At 47.7% G+C, this 25697-nt stretch overlaps 1 protein-coding gene across 1 annotated transcript; it reads right to left on the bottom strand.

The window, feature by feature from the left end:
- On the bottom strand, positions 1-25697 carry LOC136377064 (acidic leucine-rich nuclear phosphoprotein 32 family member A-like; the record flags this gene model as incomplete). The annotated part of the gene is made up of 4 exons (XM_066343620.1): positions 25301-25697; positions 3641-3790; positions 3242-3364; positions 1-165 (listed from the first exon to the last, which is right to left on the bottom strand). Coding segments are annotated over exons 1-4 (492 nt in total), but the record flags the coding sequence as incomplete, so codon positions are not given.

The following is a 25697-nucleotide window of genomic DNA, read 5'->3' as shown; positions in this document are numbered from 1 at the left end:
CTCCAGGTACTCGGCGTTGGAGTCAGGGGCCTCCTTGTTGTCCCGGTCGTAACCATCGAGATATGTAAGTTGTGGGAGGAGCGTAAACACGTTTTCTCGGTAGTCGTTCAGGTTGGTTACCTCACAATCGAAAAGGTCTAACCACTTGAGGTTTTCTAACATTTTCTGCAAGCAGAAAAATAAAGTCAATGGTGAGCCACTTCTGGGAGGTAGGCAAGGAGAGGAAGGGACAGGAGGGGAGGGAGGAAGCACGTGGGGATGAAGTGAGACAGTGTGACGCGCTCTGGCCACAGCTGGTCAAGAAACTGATCTGGTCCTCTCAGCCACTATGCCTGTCCTGGCATCACCCCCGGGGGACGGGCCTCAGTGACTTCACCTGGAAAATGAAGGGTTGGACTTTATCTTTAAAAATCTCTTCCAGGTCCTGGCTGGATGGCTCAGTGGTAGAGCGTTGGCCTGGCATGCAGGAGTCCCAGGTTTGATTCCTGGCCAGGGCACACAGGAGAAGCGTCCATCTGCTTCTCCACCCCTCCCCCTCTCCTTCCTCTCTGTCTGTCTCTTCCCCTCCCGCAGCCAAGGCTCCATTGGAGCAAAGTTGGCCCGGGCACTGAGGATGGCTCTATGGCCTCTGCATCAGGTGCTACAATGGCTCTGGTTGCAACAGAGCAATGCCCCAGATGGGCAGAGCATCGCCCCCTGGTGGGCATGCCGGGTGGATCCCGGTAAGGCGCATGCGGGAGTCTGTCTGACTGCCTCCCCGTTTCCAACTTCAGAAAAATACAAAAAAAAAAAAAAAAAAACTCTTCTAATTCCAACACTTTTATTCTGCAACTACAGCTTGAAATGAAGGTGGGACTCTCTCTTGGTGCATAAGACAAGAGCTGCCTGCCCCTGTGGCTAAGGGGCCAGAGGCAAACTAAAGAGGCAACATGAGCCAACAGACTAACTCCCTCTGTGAATAATAATGATGATGATGATGGCAGTCAACACAGCACTTTGTATTAACTCAACTTGTCTGCAGAACCCCATAAGATAGAAATAATTATTTGTTCGTATTACAGGCGAGGAAGTAGAGCGCGGAGGACTGGGGTTTGATCAGGCAGCCCAGCTTCAGACCTGTGCTTACTCCTGCAACCCTGCCTGTCACCAAGGACAAGAGAAAAACTAACGGAGCATCCAGATCTCGTCCGTGGTACTTAACACATCTGCTTTGTCACCATTTTATCTTAGACAGCTCTGGCCCATATTATTCCTGTTTGCTGTCTGAGGCCCAGGAAGTGAGGAGAAGCTGAGGCCCAGGAAGTGAAAGGGCCACACAGCTAGTAAGAAACAGAGCTGCACATGACATGTCTTCAAGGCACAGGTACAAGAACACTGTGTCCCAGGCTGAGTCCCTGTTCCAACGGGGCCAGGCCTAACTGGCAACTAAAGCCACTGTCCCTCAGGGACAATGTCAGTAACTAGGTTGTTCTCTCAAGAGCTTGTGATAGAGACCTGGTCATTCTCAGCAGAAGGTCAAGAGCAGGGAGGGAATCTGGGCTGTGGTTGGGGTGGGTGTGCTACTACCCCTAACTAAAGCAGGTCCCCAACCTTCAGAGGAGAGTTTAACACATCAGTCACACTGAGAACCAGGGAAGAGGAACCTACAAAAATGTGTGATCTGGGTGGGAGGAGCAGGGGGTGTGTATCTGTCCGCCTATATCTGGTTTCTAATGTGACCAATTCAATCTGCTCTCTGATGGGACTGACTCAGTGTTTTATGCGCTCAGCCCCTCCCCTCCCAAACATACAAACGGACTGTCACATACAGACCATTGTTTGTAACAAAGTTACAACTTTTCTTTTTTGTTGTTGTTGTATTTTTCTGAAGTTGGAAACAGGGAAGCACCCGACCAGGATCCACCTGGCACGCCCATCAGGGGGCGATGCTCTGCCCATCGGGGGCGTTGCTCCGTTGCAACGAGAGCCATTCTAGCGCCTGAGGCAGAGGCCATGGAGCCATCCTCAGCGCCTGGGCCAACTTTGCTCCAATGGAGCCTTGGCTGCAGGAGGGGAAGAGAGAGACAGAAAGAAAGGAGAGGGGGAGGGGTGGAGAAGCAGATGGGCGCTTCTCCTGTGTGCCCTGGCCAGGAATTGAACACGGGACTCCTGCACGCCAGGCCGATGCTCTACCACTGAGCCAACTAGCCAGGGCCCGAAGTTACAACTTTAAGGTCTATCAATATAGTTCTGCTTTCTCCTGAAGACTGGCGGAAGGCCTGAAAAGAAGTTCTAAGGGAGCAAGTCTAGTGGTTGCCCCCATGCCACAGACACGGAAAGAATGGCAGCTTCCTGTTCTCTCACCTGGCTCGTCCAGCAGCCCTCAGGTGTCCATGGAGGGCAAAGAATGCCTTCTGGACAACAAACCTACAAATGCAAACTGAGGAATGCCCCAACCTCTACCCTTAAACCCAAGAAAGTGGCAAACTTTGCAAAGATTCTCAGGGCCTTTCCCTGAGTCTAAGATGCGTGGCCTGTGAAGTGATTCTTAGGTGTGTTATTTACAATAAGTGTGTTTATTTCATGTGGTAGTATTTCTATCTTTCAAAAAAACTTACTAAATCAGTGAGTGATACAGATTTCAGCTATACTTCTAAAAATCAAGCGAATACAGTCAATACAGGAGAAATGGTTACTCTGCCCATGACCCGTGTGGTCTGGGGTATATTCAACTCCAGGAGGACAGCAGACCACAGTTCTCTGACATCAGGGGCTTGTGCTGGGGCCAGTCCACCTCCCACCTTCCAGAGGCATCAGCCTCAGGCCTGTGACCCAAGGAGAAAACAGGTTGGCCACCTCCAGGGTCAGCTTAATTCCTGGATGGATCCTCGCTCCACAGAGACAAGGAACCTGAACCCGGAAGAAACAAGAGTTCCAGTTTCCGGAGCGAGGCAGACCCTGCACGAGGAAAAGCACTGGGCCAGAAATTGAGACCAGAGTCCAACCCCTCTCTTCACCCTGACTGCCGGTCTGGCTGAGTGACCGTGGCCATGTTACTTCTCTAGGTCTCCGTTTCTCTGGATGAAGCAGTATCAGTTGCTCAAACTCTATCCCACAGTACACAGTGAGAGTTAAATGAAGTCAAAAAAGTAAAATAAGTGGAAAAAAATATACAAACTAAAATGTAGTATTCCCTGACATCAACCCCTCCCACCTCCCATCTCCCACCCTGTGGACCGAGGGAAGGACCCAAGTGACTCACCAGTGGCTCTATTGTGCTGAGGTCTTCAATTTTGTTGCCACTTAAATTTAGATGCGTGAGGTTCGGACACTTTTCTGCCAATACTTCCAGGCCCCCTGAGATTCTGTTATCGCTTAGTTCAAGCTAAACAAGGCAGGGAGAGAACAAGCAGAAACAGCTTTTAAACGAAGGCGCTAGGCTCAGAGAGCCTCCAGTTCTCCATAGACGGCGGGGGGCGGGAAAGTGGTCTCGGAAAATCTTCGGGCACGTTGGGGCGGGCGTCTGGTTCCACTTTTAATTACGCTCCTCCAACATGAAGTGATGACCCTTCCTCCCCCCCACCCACCCACACCCCTTCCTCCTGTGCTCTGTTCACCTTGTTTGTCTCACACACACCCCTTTCTCCTGTACTCTATTTACCTGCTTAAGTTTGTTTAACTTTGGTAAGTTTGCGACTGAGGTGAGGCCTACGCTGATTGTACTTAAGAACTCCAGTTCTTCAAATTCATCTGTGAGGCCTTCAATTTTGCCTTCATTAGACCGACAGTTGTCCAGGACAAGCTCTTTCACCTGGAAAGGGAAGGACTGTGTGAACGGAGGCAAGGAGAGGGGCTGAGGCAAGGGAAGGGTGGCCGGCCTCCCTTGGAGGACAGGGAGAGAAACCCTGGAGCGGTCCATCACACACCAAAAACAACACTTGTGCAGCATCGCACTGCACGTGCCCACCCTGGTCTTTCTGCCTGGGGTGTCAGACTGAGGGGAGCAGAGCGGCAGAACCAGGGGCCACTCCAGACAGGAGGCATGGCTGAACTGCAGACCACGAACTCAGTAAGCCCAGCTGCCACTGGCAAGGTTGGTGGTCTCATTCCAGACCTACCATGAAATGCCACAGCCTCTGGATTCTAGGATTCTAGTTCTCATGTTGTCGGGGACCTGAGCCTCACCCCACTGCCATCATGGCCCCAGCCTGACCCCATCCGGAGGCTAACCTCCCTACTTCCATCCTCAGTCCATGTGCTCCCTTCGCCTCCCCGTGTCTGTGACCTTCCTGCTGGCACACCCCCTTGCTTACTTGTACATTGCTCTTGTCACCAGTCAGACCTGCAGACACTTGAGTCTCTGCTCAAATGCCACCTCCTCAAGAGGCCTTCCTGGATCAGCCACCCCCTTTACCACAGTTTTATTTGTCTTCATGGGACCTTACCACACCAGCAGTTATACCTTTGCTTGGCTTACTGACTGTCATTCTCAATGAAATTTTAGCCCCACGTGGGCATTACAGAGGATGTGCTCATTTAGTTCAATGCTAGCTATATGTACAACGAAGAAACAGAACGAGGCACACAGCAGGCATTCAATCAATACAGGCATACCTCAGAGATACTGCACGTGCGGTTTCAGACCCCCCTCAATAAAGCAGGTATCACAATAAAGTGAGTCACACAACTTTTTTGGTTTCTCAGTCTTATAAATGTTGTATTTCCACTACGCTCTAATCTATTGATTGTGCAATACCACTATGCCTTAAAAAGAAGCATATACCTTAACTAAAATATTCTCTATTGCTAAAAAATGCTAAGAGCCTACAGGAAAAATGGTACCAATAGACTTGCTCGACATAGGGTTGCCGCAAACCTTCAATTTGTGAAGAAGGCAGTATCCGTGGAGTGCAATAAAGCGCGCTGTGCCTTATGTGAGAAGAATGGCCCCTCCACACACAGTATTTTCTAGCTGCAGAAATCACCCTGATAACTCAGATTAACATCAGACACCAGCAGGCCATGCCGCTCACCATCAGGGACACCTGTGGCTGTAATAAGCCTCCTGGGGCTGGCAAGGTACTTGCCCATACAGGTCTGGTTTCTGGCTCAGCGGGCACCTTCTAGACCAGATCTAGACCTTGTGGAGTCTAGTCTACAGCCACTGGTCAAACTTGAAGGTGCACTTTCAATCCCACATACGACCCTCCTCTGTGGTGGTGCCCAACAATGACCACACTGGCCATCTGGGCTGGAGAAAGATTTCCGAGCATCTATCTAGAGGCCAGCTGCCTGCCCTGAACCAAGTACCCTTTCGCTTTTAAGAGACCAGCATCCCATTTTACCTCCCAGGCCTGCTCCTTTACCTCCACCCCAAACAGGAGCCCTGGACACTCCCACAAACTCAGACCAAACCTAAACGCACAGACACACCAGATCTCTTAAGACACATAAGGACGTGTCTGCAACAGAACCACACACCGGATGGGCAGGGGGGAGGAGGGCGGTAAGAGAAGCAGACCCAATCATGATGGCAGCAAGCCAGTCTCTGCAGCTAGGCCTCTTGAAGCATACCAGAGACAGCTGGGGAGCTCCGCCCACTCTTCCCAGGCCACACCCAGGGTGCACCCAAAACTCCAGGAAAAAGGGGAGATGTACAGGAGTGGAAGAAATGCCCTGGGTGAATGTGACGGTCAGTTCCTAGCCCTCCATATGGAACAGGCACCTGTGCCAGAACAGACAGATCCTTTGCACAGGCAGCCAGGCTGGAGGCTGGGGAACAGATTATGTCACCACAAAGCCTTCAAATGCACCCAGCTGCAGGGGAGCTGTGCTGAGCTCCGCAAGCCCTCCCCACTGCCCTCCAGAGGGGGAATGAAGAGACACTGACCAACCCAACGGGGAGTGAAGCCACAGTGCGCACCCCAGTGAGGCGCTACCAGAATTAGCTGACAGAATGCTGCGGCATGACCTACAAGTACTAGGATCGCAACATCTTTACATCACCTGGGAAGGACCCGATTTACTCCCCTTCTTTACTTCCTGGAGGAGACCTCTCAGGGGCTGTTTGAATGAAAGACAAAAGCCCTGGGAGGGGCAGAATGAGTTCTGCAGCCAGGCAGGAGGGGCTACTGGCACACAGGGGCTGCTCCAGAAATGGCCAGCCAGGCAGAGAACCCCTACCCCTACCCCGTGATGGGCAAGGGAGACCGTGGGGCAGGGGAAGTCCACAGCTATGCTGATGTTGCTCTAGCCCCTCCAAATATGAGGGCTGGGGTCCCTCCTGCCCCCTCCTACCTGCTTTAGCAGCTCCAAGTGAGGCCTCCCTTCTGGGGCAGGTAAAGACAAGTTCTCCCAAGAACTGCTCCCACCACAAACAAGCTCAGACACCTAGTCAGGGCCTCCTTCAGACAGGTTGGCTCCCCTGTCCAAACAGCTTGTTCAAGTATGGGCTGGTTTCAATCTACTAACCTTCAGGGGCTGTCCACAATACACACCTGGCACAAACCCCGTTTCTTTCCGTCCTAACAACACCCCCTGGAAGCAGCATTAGTCAGTCACCATTTTACAGATGATGCAACTGAGGATCAAAGAGGGCACTGCCAGGTATCTCCAAGCAGTGGAGCTCTGTACACCTGGGCACAGCCCACTACACCAAACCGTTTGGCCCCGAAGTCCCCTCCTCCTTACAAAAAGCCCACCAGCCTGCCTCTTGATCCTCTGGAAATCAAGAATAGACCGAGTCCATCCAGGCTTGCTCAATAAATCCCACTCAGCACTCCAACAGCAGCCTCAAGACATACAGGTAAATGAAAAGTTCCAAGTGTGATCAGCAGGAATGTGCACATGTGTGAATTGTGTGAATGGGGGTACAAGGGGGGCAGGCCATGGACCAGATCCCTGCCCCACAGTAGGTGAAGTTCTGCACCCTTCTTTCCTATTTCCTGTTTTCCTTGCTCTATTTTCCTCTCCTTTTACCTCCACTTAGTTTGCTTCTTCCTACCTGCCTCAGTGTGGTGGCTCCCAGCTGTGCTTCAGAACCCAGTTCAGAGCCTTCTAAAAATACAGACTGGGCACCACCCATGGAGAGGATTCCTCAGTAGGGTAGAGCCTGGGAATTTCTTAAAATGCTCCCCTGGTAGTCCTGACACACAGCTGGGGTTGTAATCTGCCTCCCTAACCACACACCTTTCCTCCTGTCAGTGTGCCGAGTTCTCCAGCATCCTAACAAGCCCACCACCGAAACCCACACCACCTTTCTGTGACCCACTCCCCCCAGCCCAGGACACAGGAACTGGATTCAACAGATTCAACCTGCTACACAGATACTCAAATAGCATTCACATCACTTCCTACATCACTCTGGATGCTGGGCACACAGGCCCTGACAGTGAACGTGGGCTCCCTCAGCCCTCCCTCCAGTCACATCATCTGGGCCTGCTGATGAGGCCAGTAGCTAAGGTGAAGGTATTTACATAATGTGGATAAGTCTCTCCCTGGGATGCATGCCCCCAAGAGTAATCCATTTAATTTCACAGGATCTTGCCTCAACCCTACTAGCCCCTTTTTCTCTCTTCATCCTCCCCCCACCCCATGACAAGGCAGGAGGCAGCTGAGTCCAGCAATCCAGTCCTTGTAGACATGTGTGACTGCCGGGTCCCAGCACCACTTTGCTAAGGTGCCTCACACAAACACTGCAGGCCTCTCTCCTCCAGCATCACTCTGGCCCTCCATCCCTGCTCCTAAAGCCTGAAGCTGATCCTGCCTCTGATTTACTCCCAGCCAGGGGATAAGTAGGAGAGAGCCTCCTCCCCCCACTGACCAGCTTAATCCTTTCACCTCAGACACTTCTGGGCCTCTCCAGACACCTGCAGAAACAGCCCAGGGACTGGCCTTTGCTGGACCCTAGGGATGACCTGAGGGAGCTTCGGCAGGGGTGGGGGTGAAGCTGTCTGTGCACACGGCCTAACCACGCAGCACAGAGCTGACACGCAGAGATGGCCACTTGATTTGCTGGGGATCTCAGGCAAAACACTGGATTTCCCCCATTTATCAAAGAAGGGTTAAGAATGCACTCCACTCATACCCATCACACACCAGGGCTGGGAAGAGCTTAAAAGGAGAGTGCTTGGTAAGGCACCGGCATTTTCTGTACAGCATGAACTTTCAGGACTGAATTAAAAACTGACTAGAGCAGTGATCTCCTAAGTGGATCACCCAAGACAATCCACTGGGATGCAGAAAGAAAATACTAGAATTTACAACTTGTCCTTAATTTTAATGTTGTTTTATAATATACACACATTTATATGTAGTGTATGTAAATAGTCCATAACCAAATGGTAAACATACTGGGGCTCAGGTTCCAATTTTTTACTACTACGGATGTAAAAACTGGAAGAAGTTGAAGACCACTGGGCAGAAGCTCACACCCACGCAGGGCGAGCTGAGGGCACCAAGCCACTAGCCATTTCAGAAGCTTTGTTTCGGTGGCTCCGTGCTTGGCTTACCAGACAGAGAAGGTGATGAAAATGACAAGAACACCCAAGAACTGTGGTTTCTTCATCCAACCAGCACTTCCAGAATGCCCACCATGAGCCAAGTACAGTGCTGACCTCTGAGGATACTCTGTGCTAAGCAGAAACAGGTCCTTTAAATCAGGCAGCTTACCAGCTAAGCAGGGGGAGAAATGCTAATTAAAACACATTCAGGAATGTGTAATTACAAACTGAAGCACTTTGAAGGAGATTTCTGTAAGAGTTTTCTAACAAAAGAACCAGACCTAGAGCTGAGGAGGGGTGGAAGATGGAGTCTGGAAAGATGATTAGATGCTAAGTAGGTGATGGCAGCAGTTAAAGCAGGGAATAGATCTGAAGGACTAAAAGGCAGTGAGGCCAGCACAGTGGGAGGGGGGCAGGGGAAAAGAGGACAGGAAGAGGCCGGCAGTGGCCAGTCCATGCAGGGGCTTGCTGGTTCTACCGAGGGCTCTGGACTTTATCCCAAGAACGATGCTGTATTTTAAATATGGGGGACACAAGTTCATCTGTGTTTTGGTGAGAACATTCTGGTTGAAGTTTGAAATATAGCTTGCAGGGGGCTGTGATGCAGGGAACTTAGTTGGCAAGCAGCAGAGAATATTTTGAGTCAACAGAATTAGTGATAGATAGAAGATGTGTGCACATGTTGGGAGGGGAATGAAGGAGGCAACAGAGGTCATGGGTTCCCTTTGAACATGTTGAATGCGGGGTGCTTTGAGGATACTCAGGAGGAGACATAAGGTGGGTCCTGAGCTTAGCCAAAAGGTCAGGGCCAGAGAAGTAGGCCACAGCTGCTGATGAGGGAGGACAAAACTTCATGGGAGGGAACAAGAGGAAGGCCCAAAGCCTAGGATGAACTGAGTCCAGTGCTTTGTGGCTGCATAGAGGAGGGCAAAAGGCCACTGGAAACTGCAGAGCAGCCAGAACTACAGGAGAAAGACCACAGAAAGGGAGCGGCAAGGGGGAACAGATCTCCCGAAGGTCAGGGTGTGAATACTGCTGCTGAGTCACACAAGCGAGGACAATGGCGGCTATAGGGATTTTGGGGAGCTGTTTAGGAAGCAAACCAGACTAAAGAGGGTTGATGTAGACTGCAAGTGGCAAAAAGCCTTTGTAAATTCGAGGCTTAGCAAAAGGCCAAGTTCTCCCCCTCCACCTCCATATTGGCTATGATGCTGAGTATTTGCACCCACTTCACTTGCTTGCTTACGTTGCTATTGATAGAAGCAATTTACATGCCCTTCTTCTTGTTTGTTCAGATGTTGGTTGATTTCGCTTATGCATGATGGGGAGATTCCTGTTTATGCCTTGGGAGAGTTCTTGTTTTTGCCTCAGATGTATAACTTTCTATCAAGGCCTTCCTTGATTTGCATATGGCTATATAATAAAGCAAACTGGGGCTATGGGGCACTCGGATATTGCCATCAGCATTGAAGAGGCCTCCCGATCCCATCCTTTTATCTTAATGAGTCTGTTTTCTTAATTCTGCACCATTCTCACTCAAGACCCAGAATTACGAGCTGCGCTGGTCCGCGGCAGGGTGAGGTGTGAGAGAAGTGAGGAATGGAGACAATGGTCACAGACAATTCAATAAGCTGCATGTAAAAGGGGAAGAGACAGGCAGGCGCCACAACGAGATAGAAGAATCAGGGGAGGTTTTCTATTTGCTTTAAGATGGGAGAAACATCCCAAACTGGAGAAGCATCCCTAGGAGAAGAGTGGCTAGGTGCCCAGAAGGAAGGAGACAAGAGGGCAGGCAGGGACGAGACCCAAAGGACAGCTGAGCTGGGCACAGACTTGGGTCTAGGAATTTCTTTGGAAACCAGGAGGTTTCAATTTTCTGTGAGGGAGGAGGTTGTGTAATTTTCTCTGGCTGGGAGGGAAAAGGTCTGAGAGGGTAAGTGGGCTGTTTGAGAAGAGTCTGAAATAGTTGCTGGGGACAGTGACAAAAGGAGTTGCCCAGGAGAGGGGCAAGTCATGACATTATCCTCAGCAGAAACAACTTAGCAATCCAACGCTGCACCATGATGTTTAGATGGTACAGTAATACTCACATCTTTAAGTAACACATTCGCTATTGAACTGCTTGTGGGGAAAAATAACTTCTGGCAAGTTTGAAATTATGGCTCCTAACCTCTTTTCCCATTAAAAAAAATGGTACTTTTTTAATATATAGAGTGTGTGTCTTGATAATGTAAAGTTTATTTTTAAGTGAATGCCAACTGTGGTGTTCTAACGGAGCAAACCATAACAATGTGATGTTTACTGAGCACTTACTGTAAGGTATTTTTCCCCACCGAGAAGGAAGCAAGAGGCCAGAGCCACAAAGTGTGGAATAGCAAAAGGTTTTATTGAGTAAGAGCGCGCATCCCGCTCGGCAAGGTTCCCTGGACCCGAGGTAAGATGGAGGCCAGGGAAGTTGCACGGATTAAACCGTGTGGGAGATATTTAAAGGGGTCCCTCTAGGGAAGTCGAGCTAACATGACGTGGTGAAATCCCACTGGCTGGTAGACGGTCGCTTTTTTCCAAAGGGTTCCTGTGAAGCCTCCTTTGGTGCGCTTGGTTGTGGGCGGTCCTAGCCAAAGTTTGTGGGTCTCAGTTCCCCACGTGACCATCCCCCATTATCCACCGACCTTACACTTACTGTGTGCCAGACTGCGTGGTAGGTACTATCACATCATCATTGTACAAAGACTTTAAGGAAGGCGCTAGGAAGTGAAGGGGCTTGCCCAAATGCCACAGCTGGAAGGGGATAGGGGACAAGATGAATACCCAGGGGGTCTGATCTGAGTGGGAGCAGCAACCAAATACACTCACCTCTTTCTACAAACCTTTCTCCTTCACACTGGAAATAAATATGGGAGCCCCCAGGCAACCTGCATAGTGTGCAGGACACCCAGGAACAGAGAGCAGTGGGTGATAAGAGCAGAGAGAAAGGGTGGAGGGACATACTAGGCTTAGGGCCACTGAACACAACCACGAACCCCAGAATGCATCCACCCAGGGTAGAAATGGAGGATAATGATTTCCTAATGCAATGAAAAAGTTTGGGTTGGGAAGAACCCGAAGGAAAGAGAGCAACTTGAGAAAATGGGACTCAGAGATTAAGCTAGCTTCAAAGCACACATATCACTACTGACCCTCGGGGGACAGATTTTTACAATGCTACATGGCATCCCCTCATTCCCCCAAATCAGACCACAAAATACCTGAGTGTGAAGGAACCTTCTTAATAGTCATCTTTTAAATGTCTTTCAAACACTAACGAGTAATGAAATCCATTTATGGGGCAAAGTCAGCACGTTTTTTTTAATGAATAGAAAACTGTTTAACAGGTAACAGCTCACTATCAGTTTCTCAAATAACACATACGTATGTACATACCTACACACTGGGTAGTGGTGTGAAACATACACTGCTCACAAAAATTAGGGGATACTGGATCGCTTCTTACTCATTTTGAAATATCCCCTAATTTTTGTGAGCAGTATATTTCTTAGTGGTTGAAAGCCACTGATCTAATTCAACACTCCCATCTTAGCGTGAAGAAAACAGAGGCCCAAAGTAGCTGAACAACGTGCCCAAGTTAGTAAACAGCAAAATGAGAACAGCACTCAAGTCTCTAATAGTTCTCTGGTAATTTCTTCACCAAACTGAAACCTCCAAATGCAAATACCTCTGGGAAAGACAGCCCTGACTATAATCCACATCAGAGTAAAGGATAGTGGAAAAAGTAAGCTGATCTTTAAGATCTGCTGCCTGGAGCAGGTCTAGGTAAGGAGAAGACAGAGTGCACCAGGGCAGATGTCCAGAGCGGGGACACTGCCTTATGGATGTTTGCTGCCATGCCCCCCCCCCCATTTTGTCCTCTCCACCCCCTGCTCTGGCTAGTTCTGTAGTCTCCTAGTGAGCATCCATCAGTCCCTATCCCCACTGCCTTCCTGCCACAAGTAGAGAAACGTGGACCTGACTCTGAATCTTAATACATTGAAATACAATTTTACGACAAATGATAAATACCCAACAATGCTGTTTTCATTAAAGAGATGGAGTCTGGCAGGGATGGAGAATTGTGAAGGCATCTGTTGTTCAGAACTTCTCATTTAATAAAATTTATCAAAAGAGATGCGCAAAGCACCCGTGGCCCTGGGCCACCTGCTCAGACATGGCAGCAGCCTCCTTGTATAGAACTAGTAGTCCTGATATTTGTAAATACCAAGTCTGTAAACAAGGTAAAATGTAGGCCCTGTCCTGTGCCTCATGGTCCATACCCTGAAACCCCTATGTTTTCTTTTCACTCAAGTATATTTTGTTATAGCTCCGCCTCTTTACTAAGAATTCAGGTCAAACAACTGGGACAAGTTCATTCTACCAAGACTCATCACCACTCAGCATCAAGTTCTCAGCTTCTTTCTTAAGTGACTACACCAAAGTAGAGAGGACAGGCAGAGTGGAAAGGAGACATCTGACTGATGAGAATCTTACACACTACCCATAAAGGATCACCAACAGCCCTAAATCTTCTCTTTCAATGTGGTATGATTACTTTGGACTGAAGCTCTGGGATGACCAGCCCTCAAGCTCAATCAGGTGACTGGGTTACAAATAAGAAGGGTGTGTAAGTCTAGAGCAAGTCACCTTGAGGCTGGTGGTGCAGCAGCAGCTAAGACAGGAAACTGAATCTGTGGTTTGCTATCCTTAAAGTACAGGCCACAGTTATGTGGACTGGGACGTATTCCCTTGGACTTAGCATCTCCTCCGCCAGGCCTGACCAAGTCATATCCATTCCTTCTGTTATTAGTTCAGGCACAAGAGGCTAGAGGTAGAAAGAAGGGCTCTGATTTCAAAGCCACTTTACTGCTGGTGCATCCCCCAGGAAACACGCATGGTGGAAGAGCAGCAGGCCCAAACAAGAGATTCCAGGATTATCTGTGGTTCTCAATGATCTGTGCTCTGAGGGTCTGATGTCGGCCACTGGGTACACAGCTGCTGTACTTTACACAGGCCTCAAAGCTCAGTTGCAGTTCAAAGCTCCTTCCCTCTAGCCCTGAGAAGACATCTAAAATTTAAGAGTAACCATTTAACTACAAGATATGCAGAAATCCTTGAAAATATTCTGTGTATGCAAGAAAAAGAATTTTAGCTGGTTACACAGAGCCTCTGGCTAGAAGGGGTATTCAATTTTAAGTGGGTAACAAAGACTATTTCTCTTCTAATGCAAGTTCTTGGATTGAGACTTTTTTCCACTAGGTATCAACTAGTTAAAGGGCAGACGTAGATGGAGTTGGAAAGCTCCCTAAAGCTCCAGCCAAATGAATGGTTTGTCACATGCTTAATTTATTAAAAAACCCAGATTCCAGGGTCCTTCCCCCTAATCTACTAAACCAGAAATTACCACACTTTTTCTGTTAAGGACCAAATAGTAAACTTTACCTAGAGGCAAAACTGATAGTACTACACAGGCACTTTAGTAATGAGGAAAAACTAATTTCCACAATTCTTTTACTGTTAAATTTAAACTATATATTGAGTATAATTTCGTAATAAAGGTTGAATGTAAGTAGAATTCTTTTGGAGGGAGGAGAAAACATTTTACTTAATTGGAATTCAAAGTTAAGTGTCCCATATCATCAAACTGAGTGCAATGTTTATATGTACAATTATTCTTAGCTCATGGGTGGTATAAAACAGGTACCCCAGGTGATTGTGGTGATGGGTCATGTTTCGGACACAATGGAGTATATAATTTTCAAAGTCCTTACTGTCTAACTAAAGGGCCTCTGTTTTTACAGTGAGAGGAGAACCCAAGGTTGCTGCATAACTGCTGTCCGACTGTTCAACCCTCTCTCCCATTCTCAATCATTCACTCTCACAATCAGGGAGGACAGGATGTCACAATGCTTGGCTTACCCTGAAGGAGTTGTTGGGAGGACTGGACTGAGGCGATCTGTGAGGTGCTATTGGTACACTAGTCCTAGACACTAAAAACATGCCAATTCTGTTCAGGTTCTTTTTTGGCTAGAAATGGAGACCAGTAAAAGTGAAAAAACACATTACATACAAGATCCCGTACAAACCACTGCCTATCAGTGGCTCCTTCTTATCTTCTCATTACTCTAAACACATCCCCCAACATCTAAAAAAGACCAGATTCGTTTCAGCCTAACCAGAGGAGACATGCTAAACCAAATCAGGAAGAGTATAGCTTTCTCTTAAAATTGATAATACTCAGACCTTCTGGTCCTGACCAATATCCTCAGCATCTTCAACCAAGAGGCTCTCAATATCTTCAATGACAGGAAACACACTTGCTCATAAGGTGAATGAGTTTTACTACCAGAGAAACAAACTTTCCCTAAGGTATTTTACAAAAAAAAAAGTGCTTCAGAAAAGGCAGCTGAGTACAGGCTGAGTATGAGTACAAACTGGCTGTGACATAAGGATAAGAGCATATATCTCATTGTGCTGTTGTGAGGACTATATCAATTAATAGGCATAATCCACTAAGAACTGAGCCAGGCACATCATGGGTACAAGGTAAGCTTTAGCTCTTATTAGCTACTAGCATTATTCTAATCAGAAGAGGATCTCATAGTTGTGCCTCCTGGCAACCCAGTATCTCTCAGAGAATGACACTATCATAGACTGGGCACCTGAGGGCCAGATCAAGCCAATTTTGTCACTCATTCACTAAATAGGATTATTATTTCTGTTTTAAGGAAGGTAGGTTAGGTTGACCTGCCTGAGGTCACAGGGCAGAATCACTTACCTTTCTGTGGCAGGGGGAATTCAAACTCAGTTTTGTGTCGTTCCAGAACTGAGATTCACTGTGGATTGAGTCCGCAGACTCAAAACTACCATCAGCAGCTGTAATTCAGTAGCAAAACATAACTGACCATGACTATCCTGAGCTCACGTTCAATTTTCTGCCTGTGGATTCCTGGTTGGCTTGTATACACTGCAGCAATTAGTATCAGGCTACTTGAACGCATTTAGGCAGTCAAGTCTGATACATGAATTTACCAGGAATTCCAATTGTCCTTTTGATGTTCTGGTTTTCTGTCAGACCTCACCCTTACTCACTGGACTATCGCCCCTGAGACAGAGGAATTCCAAGAAGCTGGCAAGCCACCCCAAGGAGGAGCATTCCAGACATACCAGGACTTTTAATTCAACACCCACTTGCTCGAGACTCTTCTTTACCCTTTCAATTCATCCCCTAGCTTGTACTGGTGTTCTTCTCCCTGGAGAAGTGCCCGGCAGGGTTCCTTTCTTCCTTTCAGTAAAGCCTGTTACTCTGGTCTTTTCGGACTCCCATGGATTCCAACATAGTCAGGCTGGAAAACATCATGTGATGTATTCCAAAGGTGAAAGTTGAACCTGGCTCACTAGGCAGCCTTTGCCGGGTACTGCCATGAAAGCCAGTACCTATACAGACATTACTCTAACCAGTGAGGTGTTTAATCACCATCCCATCAGCTTTAAAATGTCCCAGATAGACGCCACCTATAGCAGTGGTCCCCAACCCCCGGGCCGCAGACCGGTACCGGTCCGTGGGCCATTTGGTACTGGTCTGCAGAGAAAGAATAAATAACTTACATTATTTCCGTTTTATTTATATTTAAGTCTGAATGATATTATATTTTTAAAAAATGACCAGATTCCCTCTGTTAAATCCATCTAACACTCAACTGAACACTTGTCTAGGTCACGTGATACATTTATCTGTCCCACCCTAAAGGCCGTCCGTGAAAATATTTTCTGACATTAAACTGGTCCGTGGCCCATAAAAGGTTGGGGACCACTGACCTACAGGACGCCTTGTCTGACTCAGCAGTCAACAGCCAGAGAAAGGCAGTCGGCAGAAAGACATCCCTTACTTTCTTGAAAGCAAACCCTAGTCCCTTTTCATTTTTGTTTACGGTTATATTTACTACTGTAGATGCCTTCCCCTAGGAAAAAAATAAAAAGAGGGCAGAAGAGCAGGGGTGGGCGGTGCTGCCCAGCAGCCTGCAGGGCACTGCAACACCCACCTGAAACACGGAACAAGACCTACCTTCCCTGGAGAGCCCAGCCCTGAGGGCGTTTCCCCAACAACTCGACAACTTGTCCCTCCCGGGTAAGCGGCTGCTGTCCTTGGCTTCAGTCAAGGCCATTAGTTACCTGCACATCCAAAAGAGAAACCTCCGGTTCTATTTCTTCCCCCCACCCTCCTATCATCAGTTCCGAGGAGGGAAAAATACACCAGGACGATCAGTTCGTCCTTAGGGCCCCATTTAACTACCTCTAAACCGCCTGCAGGAGGAAAGGCAAAGTACAGAAGGGGGGTGGAGCGCCATAGGGGGTAGGGCGGGGGCATATGAATGAATCGTGCCCTCCCAGTGCAACTGCGATCCCCACTCTCCAGCAAAAGTCTCAGGCCGGTGGCACGGGGAGAGAACACCCACCGTGGCCCAGAGCACATCTGAGGTCCCGGGGCCAGCTCCCCCAGCGGCCTTCCCGTCCAGGACCGTCCGGGTAATGGCGCAAGGCTCTGCTCCTCCTTCAGTGATGTAAAGCCAGCAGCCAGGGCCAGGGCCACCATCACAGCAGCATGGCCCATGCAGGTTCGCATTGGATTCGGACAGTCGGTAAAGAAACCACGGAGCCAAGAACTGATGGGCTGTCATCTTTAATTCTAGCTTGCACCCAGCGGGCAAGTAAAAAACACACACTGGGCTCCAAAACCCACTCACATTCAGTGCTCACAAAGCTATTGACTTATCCGAGTTTCCTAGAATCAAAGGTTTCTAGCTCACCAGACTTATTCACCTCTGTTCCTCATCTCCTTCCTTCTCCAGCGTCAAACTGCACAAACTGGCCTCTCACTCAATACTCCGCCATCTTGGCTGCTTCTCCTGGCCACATGGCCTCTTTCTGCTCTCCTCTAATGATAATCTCAGGAACCAAGAGAGCAAGCTCCCTTTCTGCCCCTATTTTATAGTGTAGATTCAAAACCTTTAATCCAATATACAAAATAGGGAAGTCTCTAATACAGTCACTTCTCTGAGGCATGATTGGATTGTACCACCCCACAACAAAAAGGGTGGGAAAGGCTTAATCCCAAAACCAAGCCCCAGGCTACAAGGATTCTCAACACACATTAATATCACCTGGGCAACGGCCTCACGTGGGCAGTGCTATTTTTAACAAAGTGAGCATAATATATTTTATCTGCCCAACAAGTGACAACAACCACGGAGACAAAATGGCAGCCTGGCGCCCAGAAGTCTTGCCACAGGCAGCAAGGCCCTGACGGTCGCCCCTGCCCCCCAATAACGTCTCGGTGCCCTTCGGGGTCGGGCTTCGCTTGGCCTCCGGTGGGCCTGTTCATTAAAATATTATAAATAAAACATCTGGAGCTGCTTTGCTGTTTGTAACTAGTCTATAGTCTTTCTTTTTTGAACTGCTGCGAAACAGATCAGACGTGGTCATATGTTCGTGTAGGCTCTCCAAGACCGAGACGTTGGTGGGGAGTTTTAGTGGTCCTGCATTGGGTTTTGTTGGGGGACATCTGATTATACTCTGGTGGGATGGTTGGAGAGGATTGGGTCCTGCTCCAGGCTCTTGGGGATATCAGTTTCTCTAAGAGAGGTATTAGTGGGACTTCGTCCTGCCCAGAACTTCCAGAGGTTTCTAGTTGTGCTCTCCGTAGAATACCAGAAGAGGGGACAGGGGACAATTGTTTCTGTCTCTGGGAGGACATAGTAGAGAATGGGTCTGTCCAGGATTAGTCAGTCTTGCATCGAACTGAATCAACTGAGCTAGCCTGGACTGATTAATCTCGGCCTGGACTTCCAGAGACTTCTCTTTCTCTGTGTTTGTCGAGATCTCAGTTTTTATTTTTAATGTGTTTGCCTAGAAACCCCTGGTTTAAAGGACTCTCTGGTGCTGCGGCCAGTGTGCACCTGAGAGGCCACGAGAGGGAGCCCTTTCCTTGTCAGTGAGGTACAGTAACTTTCAGAATCTGGGGTACAGTGTGTTCCACTGGGGGCAACTCTCTCTCGTCTACTGAGCTTTGTCTTTGTGTATTAGTGTGATAGAGGAATCTCTGATGCCATGGCCAGCGTGCAACTGAGAGGCCATGAAGGGGGGAGCCCTTCCCTCGTCAGTGAGGTACAGTACCTTTCAGAATCTGGGGTACAGTGCCCAATGGGGGAACCTCTCCCTCATCTATCAAAGTTTGTCCTTGTTTATCAGAAAATATCCAGTAGAATTTTAATTGAAAAAGCACATTCATTAATTGTTTATGTAAAGTCTTTAATGTATAATTATGTCTGTTTCTAAGGCCTGAATTGAATTTTGCCTGCAAAACTAGAAATTTCTGGGCAAAAGCAAAAAGAAATTCATAAAACAAGCCCGAAAAATATAAAATCTCTTTTCTTGGATCCAAAAACCTCTAGATTCAGGGCTCTCTGTCTGATTTCTCCCATGAAGAAATTATTCTCTTCTGTTGGTTCCTACTTCTTGTCTTGTGTACTCTACAGTCAAACGCCCTTTATTCTGGGTGCTAGTTATTGTCTGTCTTATCTTTCTTGCTGTGCTAATTCCTGTCTTCTCTCTGGACAGTTTGAAGTGTTTCCCCAGCTTTGGGGCAAAGGGCTGACAAGTAAGTAGTTTGGGTGAGAAAAGAGAAGAAAGCAGGGCTGGGATGTACTGTGTGTGGAATAGCGGGGGAAGGGCACTTGAGTAAAATATCGGGACAACTAATGGTAAAGTGACTAGAGAAAGGATAGAATAGAAACTAATTTCAGATATCCACCTACTGACCAAAAGAAGTTTTGCCCATTTGGAAAATAGAGTGCAGGAATAGTATTAAAAATTGGAACTTTGCTTTAGAAAAATCTTAGAAAAAGAAAAAAAGAACAGAGCCAGGTAAAAGGATTAAGAAATTAACAAACCACGGGTGTGGACCTTGCTGGTTATCAGTTCTTTGAAATGAATTGCAATTCCAGAATAAGTAATAGCATTATAGAAAATGGAATGATCAGAACAGTCTAGAATGAGTGATGGAATCATGAGTAATAGGATTACAGGAAATGAGATTATCAGGACAGTCCAGAAGAAGTACTGGGACCATGAGTAACAGGATGATAGGGGATAGGGATATCAGAGACAGGCCCTCCAGCTGCCTCTCCCCTTCCCCTCCCTAGGACATAGGGGTCGCGTGGGCCCTCCATGGGTTGGGATTAATGGCTTACTGCCTTCCACTGGTGTACAGGAAGTTATAGAAGAGAAAATAAGTGTAAAGTGAACAAAACTAGAACTGGGAAAAGGGTTCCGACTCTCTTATGCGGGACCGAAGCAGGTGTAGGGTCCCCTCCAAGTTTCGCCTACCCTTCCCCAGTTCCTTCGTGTGCAAGGTTATTTTCTGATGTGAAAAGCATGGGATTCACAGGGGAGACCCACTGCTTTAGCCAGAATAGTACCCCCTTGGTCACCAAGAATTCCAGGCACCACGACCCTCATATTGACTTAATAGTGTAAATTACTGAGAGTCAAAAGAAAGTTGGTTTTCTTTGCCAGCTAGGTAGTTTGTACCAAGAATCCCTTATTGTGTAAAAAGTATTTTCCATGTTAAAATGCATGTTATTTCAAAGGCTTTTTGTTATTCTTTTATTTGCTGTTTTATAGCCCTATAATGTTGGAACCTTAGTTTAAATATTAGGAATTGCTAATAATGTCATTTTATGTAATATTTAGTTTATTATCATTTTGAAACAATATTGTTCAATGCTCGGTAATATAAGAAAAGGAGTCATATCCTGGAACTCCTGCAAATCTATTTTTATCATGCTCTTTGTTTAAAATTTCTTTTGAATACTAATGTACTGAGTTATTCAGCAGGGAAGAGACTCTGGAATCCTAAGGGAGACAGCAAAACCTGTTTTTTCCTGATTTGATCCAGCTAATAACAATGTTTTTGTCTTTTTCCAAGAGTTTATATAGATAGAAAAGGGCTCTCAAGCCCCTCAGTGAGATCTTCTGAGCATGGCTTTTAAGGTCTATAATGACCAAGATGGAAACAGAAAAGGCAAATAGAGACCAAAAGAGATCAGGAAAATACCAGCTTTTGGCATATACCCGTAAAGGCTCCAGTGCCCCAAAGGGGGCTTCATAGGATTCCATCAGGGCCTTGCTTCCAAAGTGGAAAAGGTCATTGAGCAAAAGCCTGCTAGGCTTCTTGGCCCCACCAGGGGACATACCTCTGCTGTGAGAAAAAGGGACACAAGAAGGTAAACTGCCCCCTTGCTCCATGGAGGGTTCAGTCTCTTCCAGCCGTAATCCAGCTACCTGTGATCTGACCTTGCCCAGCTTGCTGGGACTTGCCGCTGATGGCTAAAAGGTGCCCCATGCCGTTGGTCTCATCTCATGACACTGTTTACAAGCCTAAGGTATTTCTTCCAAGTAGCAGGTAAAATTGATCTCATTTCTTGTAAACACGAGGGCCATTTACTATGCCTTGCCTGAATATTTGAGTTTTATTTATCCCTCGAAGATTTCTACTGGGGGTAATGACAGTCTGATTTTTGTTGCTTTATTTAATGTATAGTGTCTCCTTTATTCCTCTTGTCTCAATGCCCCATTCCTATTTTAGGCTGGGATCTGCTCCTAATTCTAGCTAGAAACATTGGTAATTAGGATTTGGACTCTAGCTGTAAAGTGTAGAATGTGACCGTGACTCTAATGCCCCAATGCCTTGTGGACTTTTCCTGAATGTGTGTAACTCCTGCTCTTGACATTTCTCAGACGGAAATAGAAAATGGGTTACATTTGCAAATAATACAAAGGAGCAATAGTGTCAACATAGATTTAGTGAAATTACGTTAATGTGTTAAGAACATTTGTGACTGTAAGAATCTTATTTTGAATCTTGTTATATTAGTTAGAACTTTGTTTAATAATCTATTAGGCTTCAGTCACTTTGTATCAAAATGCTTGTTATAGTATTTGTTAACATTAGCTATTTGAATTTTATTGTTAATTATGTTTTTCCAGTCTGCCTCAAAATCAAAGATAAGGGCTTTCCCACATAAACATTTAGAAATACACTTTAATAAAATAATTGACAATTGCTAAGAAATTGCCATATCGAATTCATTCCAGGTTTAGCTTGCCCATTCTAGTATTGTACCTGTATTTGTGTCCACAGTCTCAAAGCTAATAGGAAAGGAATCCAATATTAATTAGAAACTAATTTGAAGTTACACTGTGCCCACAGGCACCCAAAGGTCCAGGGCAAGTAAAACACATTAATCAAATAGTTAAAGAAACGTGACCACCCCTTAAGTACTTGCAGGATTTACAGGTTACTCAGCAAACTGTTCAAAAGACTATCCAAGAGGCGCTTCCAGCATTACCAGAAGATCAAGTACATCACCCAATGGCTGACTCCCACGTGGATGGGTCCACACACCATGATCCTGACCAATCCCACTGCTGCTAAGGTAGAAAAATGGCGTGCCTTACTCCAACCACAGACCGGAAGCTGGTTGGTCTACGTAAGACGAGTATATGAAGAAAATCACTAAGGACTCCCTTTTTAATCAGACTTTGGGGAAAAGGGAAACTAGGGTAAAAAGAAAGTCAACTTAATTGTCACTAAGGTTAAAAGTTTTAAAATTAAAAGTTCTGACTAAAGGTAAATTGTTATAAAAGCCAATTAGTTTTATATAAGATGCAAAAGGTTTCTGCAGTTTATAGGAAATTAATCAGTAATATTTGTTACTTTAGTGAACTGTATTGCTATTAATGCTGTCTTTTAAATATCTGTTACATGTTATAATATCCCTAGACAACAGCTTCATACTCTCCCTGTAAATTAAGTCAAGGATTTGACTTAGGAAATAGAACCAGTGGGGAATGTTGTAAGGTACCAAAAAGCTGCAAATTAATATTGATATTCTAGGAAGAAAGGGGCAGGCTTTCAGTCCTTTCTTCGGAAAAATGGTGGAAAAGGAATGTAGAAGTCTCCTAACTTACAAGGACCACTAGGGTCATTTGGTTCCTGAAAGGATTAAGGTTATCTGAAGAACTTCCTTCAGCTTTCAATAAGAGACAAAATTAACGTACCACCCTACACTGACCCTAGCTCTCCCTCCCTTCTTGGAATCTGAGATTAACGTGTACCTCTAGGCAAAGGAGGAGAGCTAGATACTAAAGGGATTTGTGAATGACTTTGATTGTATTACCTTGAAAGTTTTAATGTTTCTTGTAAATCCCCTAGACAAATGTTAATCTTGTTAATGTAACATGAATCTTGTCAAAATTATAATCTTGTTAATGATTGTGTCATGCCTCCCCCCAACCTTTTTGTGGTCAAAGGGTATATAACCAGACCCTGAAATATACTCAGGGCTCATGATTTGGGCCTGCTATGCCCTGTGTCAGCCATATTGCGGCCAGAATATTTAATAAATTTCCTCTTTCAATAAAACTCTTCAAAATTCATCTGGACTGGATGTTCCTACGTGGACTCAATGAAGTGAGGTACAGTGCCTTTCAGAACCTGGGGTACTGTACTTTATAACATTGGCAGAGGGTCCAAAAGTGGGGGGGGCAAGGGCACAGGGGGCGCTCTCGGAAAGCTATTTGTCTTAAGAAGGTTCAAAAAAAAAATAGTTCCTCCTCTCCCACCTCTTTTGTCCCTCATTAGCTAGCTTCCTCCACAAACATGCAGAAAGTGACCCTTACACTCCCCAGCCCTAGGCCCCGGACAGGAGCGTGGGCGGAAAGCCGAGGCAGAGAGGGGGTGAAGCCTGAGAAATCACTCCCAGCTCGGCGCGCTCCCCTCCCCCAGCACACACTCGGGGAAGTTTAAAGAGCCCCTTCAACCCGCTTTCCAGCTCGCTTCCAGTTAGCCAGCAGCCTGGATGGGGTTAGTTGGGAAATCCCCGTCCCCATATGCAAATATCCACCGAGACCCAGAAACCCTTCCTTGGTGCCCTTTCGCTGACATGCAGGGGGCTTCCGGAAAGTACGCGGGAAGATCTCGGATCGGCCCCCTCTCTCATTATCACCCCCTCCCCACCCTGCACGCCATCAGGCACTGCACGTCTACAGTCCACAGCTGCGTTATGATGGGGGGAGGGGAGCACAAAAAGGATCTTGTTTTCAAAAGTCTCACTGAGGTTTGGGGGAGGAACTAAAGAAAAGAGGAACCAAGGCCTGTCTTCGACAGGGATTCGGGTTTTAACCAGCTGGAGGGGCGATAGGTCAGCACATAGTGCTCCCCAACTCTGGAATCCTGGCCACGGAGCCTGGAGCTATGGCCCTTGCGACCGCGCTCTTCCGATCTCTCAAGGGGCCACTATAGGAGTCGGCTAGTGTCTCCGCCTCAGACCCGGAGTCTTCTCCTCGGCCAAGCCGCCAACTCGCAAAAAACACTGAAAGCGAAAGGGAGCCAAAGGGGTGGGGGGAATAAACCGAGCGTTGGAGTAACCCACCCTGGCATTTTCCCTCCTCAGGGGTGGGCTTTCGCCGAGTCTCCCGGTTACCAGCGGTGTAAGTTTCCTTCGGCCCTACTCCCGCCGCTGCCCAATCAATAACGACGACGGGAAGGCAAACTCCCATGCCGGAGATGCGTGTTCGCTTTGCCTGTATCAATCTGGTCCCAGCCAATACCCACCACGGGCACCAGCTCCGGGCAGTTTGCGTCCTGCCAAACTTTCCCGTGCCCATTTATTAGCCAGGAACCGAATGGCTGCCGAGGAGCCTACCCTAGAGAAAGATCGGCCGGGGGACGCCAAGGCAAGAAGTCTGGCATCCGGAAAGAGCAGGGGCGAGGGGGGACCGGGACGTAGCCTTTGGGTAACTTGCAATAGAGACCGCTCGAGGTGGGGAGGCGCGGAGATTATTTGTGCCGTTCCACATTCAAAAATCCCTCCCCGTCTCCTTCCCATTTATCCTCCCTTCCGAAGGAAAGGAAGAAATATCAGCATCTGGCCCGAAGGTGGGGTGGAAAGAGTGAGGGAGAAAGAGGAGAGGAAGGGAGGCAGAGAAAGGGAGGGAGGGAGAGAAAGGGCGCGTTCACGAACACTACAAAAGTTACAAATATGGCTCCCCCGTCTCTCGCCTCATCACTGCAAAGAAATGAAGACGCACTTTAAACTCGAGCCATTCCCAACTCCACTGCAACCCACTCCCCACGCGCTCTCCTCGGGGGCCTCGGCCCACATTTATCAGAAACTAAACCGGACTCACGAAGACGAAAATTTATTGTGCGTGCGCGAGCGAGAGAGAAAGGGAGGGGGAAGGCGCGGGAGGGGGAGGTGGTGGAAGGGGTATTCATTTATAAAATATAAAGCCCCCTTTTTGTTGTTGTTGTTGTTAAATCCAGGAGGCAGCCCCTCTCCTCCTCCCTCGTTAATCTTTTTCCCCAGACAGAATCAGGGGAGCAGCGAGCTCAGAGGATAATTTTGCCTCATTCCTCTTCGGCCCAAACGCATGTGCCCGCTAGCCCCCGATGGGTGCACACTCGCACGCACACTCTCGCACCCACACTCGCACACGCGGGAGCACACGCAAAGGTAGTCACACACCAAGAGTCAGCGACGGCGGCGACAGTCGGAACATGCTCGGATGGCATTGTAAACCCCCAACCTTGCAATTCATTTGCAGTTCGACCCCCAAAGCCACATCTCCCCGGCTCCCCACCTCAAAAAAAGTGCCTCACCCAACTCACACATACACACACACACAAAGTAGGAGAATGGACCGACAGAGATATTTTTGCAAATGCTCACATCAGAGGGCGTCCTGTTCCGCAGCTCTAACTGGATCCGTTTGTACACGTCCATCTCTCGCGCTCTCTCTCTCTGCAGAGGCTCCCGCGCCGGCGGAATTCAATCAGTAAACCCCAAACCCACTGCCGAGAGATTTAGGACTTTGAAGGCTCAACCAGCTCCGCTTGGTTCTCGATCCCCCAGCACACAAAGTTGATGCAGGTTCAGCCAATCGCCGCCGAAGATCTCCGGGCAACAGCCAGTGGCAGCAGCGGCGGGGGGGAAGGGACCAATGGGCGGGCTGCGCAGCCGGCCAGGGAGGCTCAGCTATTTGCTTGTGGGACCAGAGACTGACCCCTTTAGATTTCTGGGCGGCTCAGGAGCGCGGCCGTTGCTCCGTGGGGGGCGGTGGAAGAGA

The sequence above is a fragment of the Saccopteryx leptura genome, chromosome 6, assembly GCF_036850995.1.
Source record: "Saccopteryx leptura isolate mSacLep1 chromosome 6, mSacLep1_pri_phased_curated, whole genome shotgun sequence".
NCBI classification, from domain to species: Eukaryota; Metazoa; Chordata; class Mammalia; order Chiroptera; family Emballonuridae; genus Saccopteryx; species Saccopteryx leptura.
Note: the sequence above shows the minus strand (reverse complement) of the source record. Positions and strands in the feature narration are given on the sequence as shown.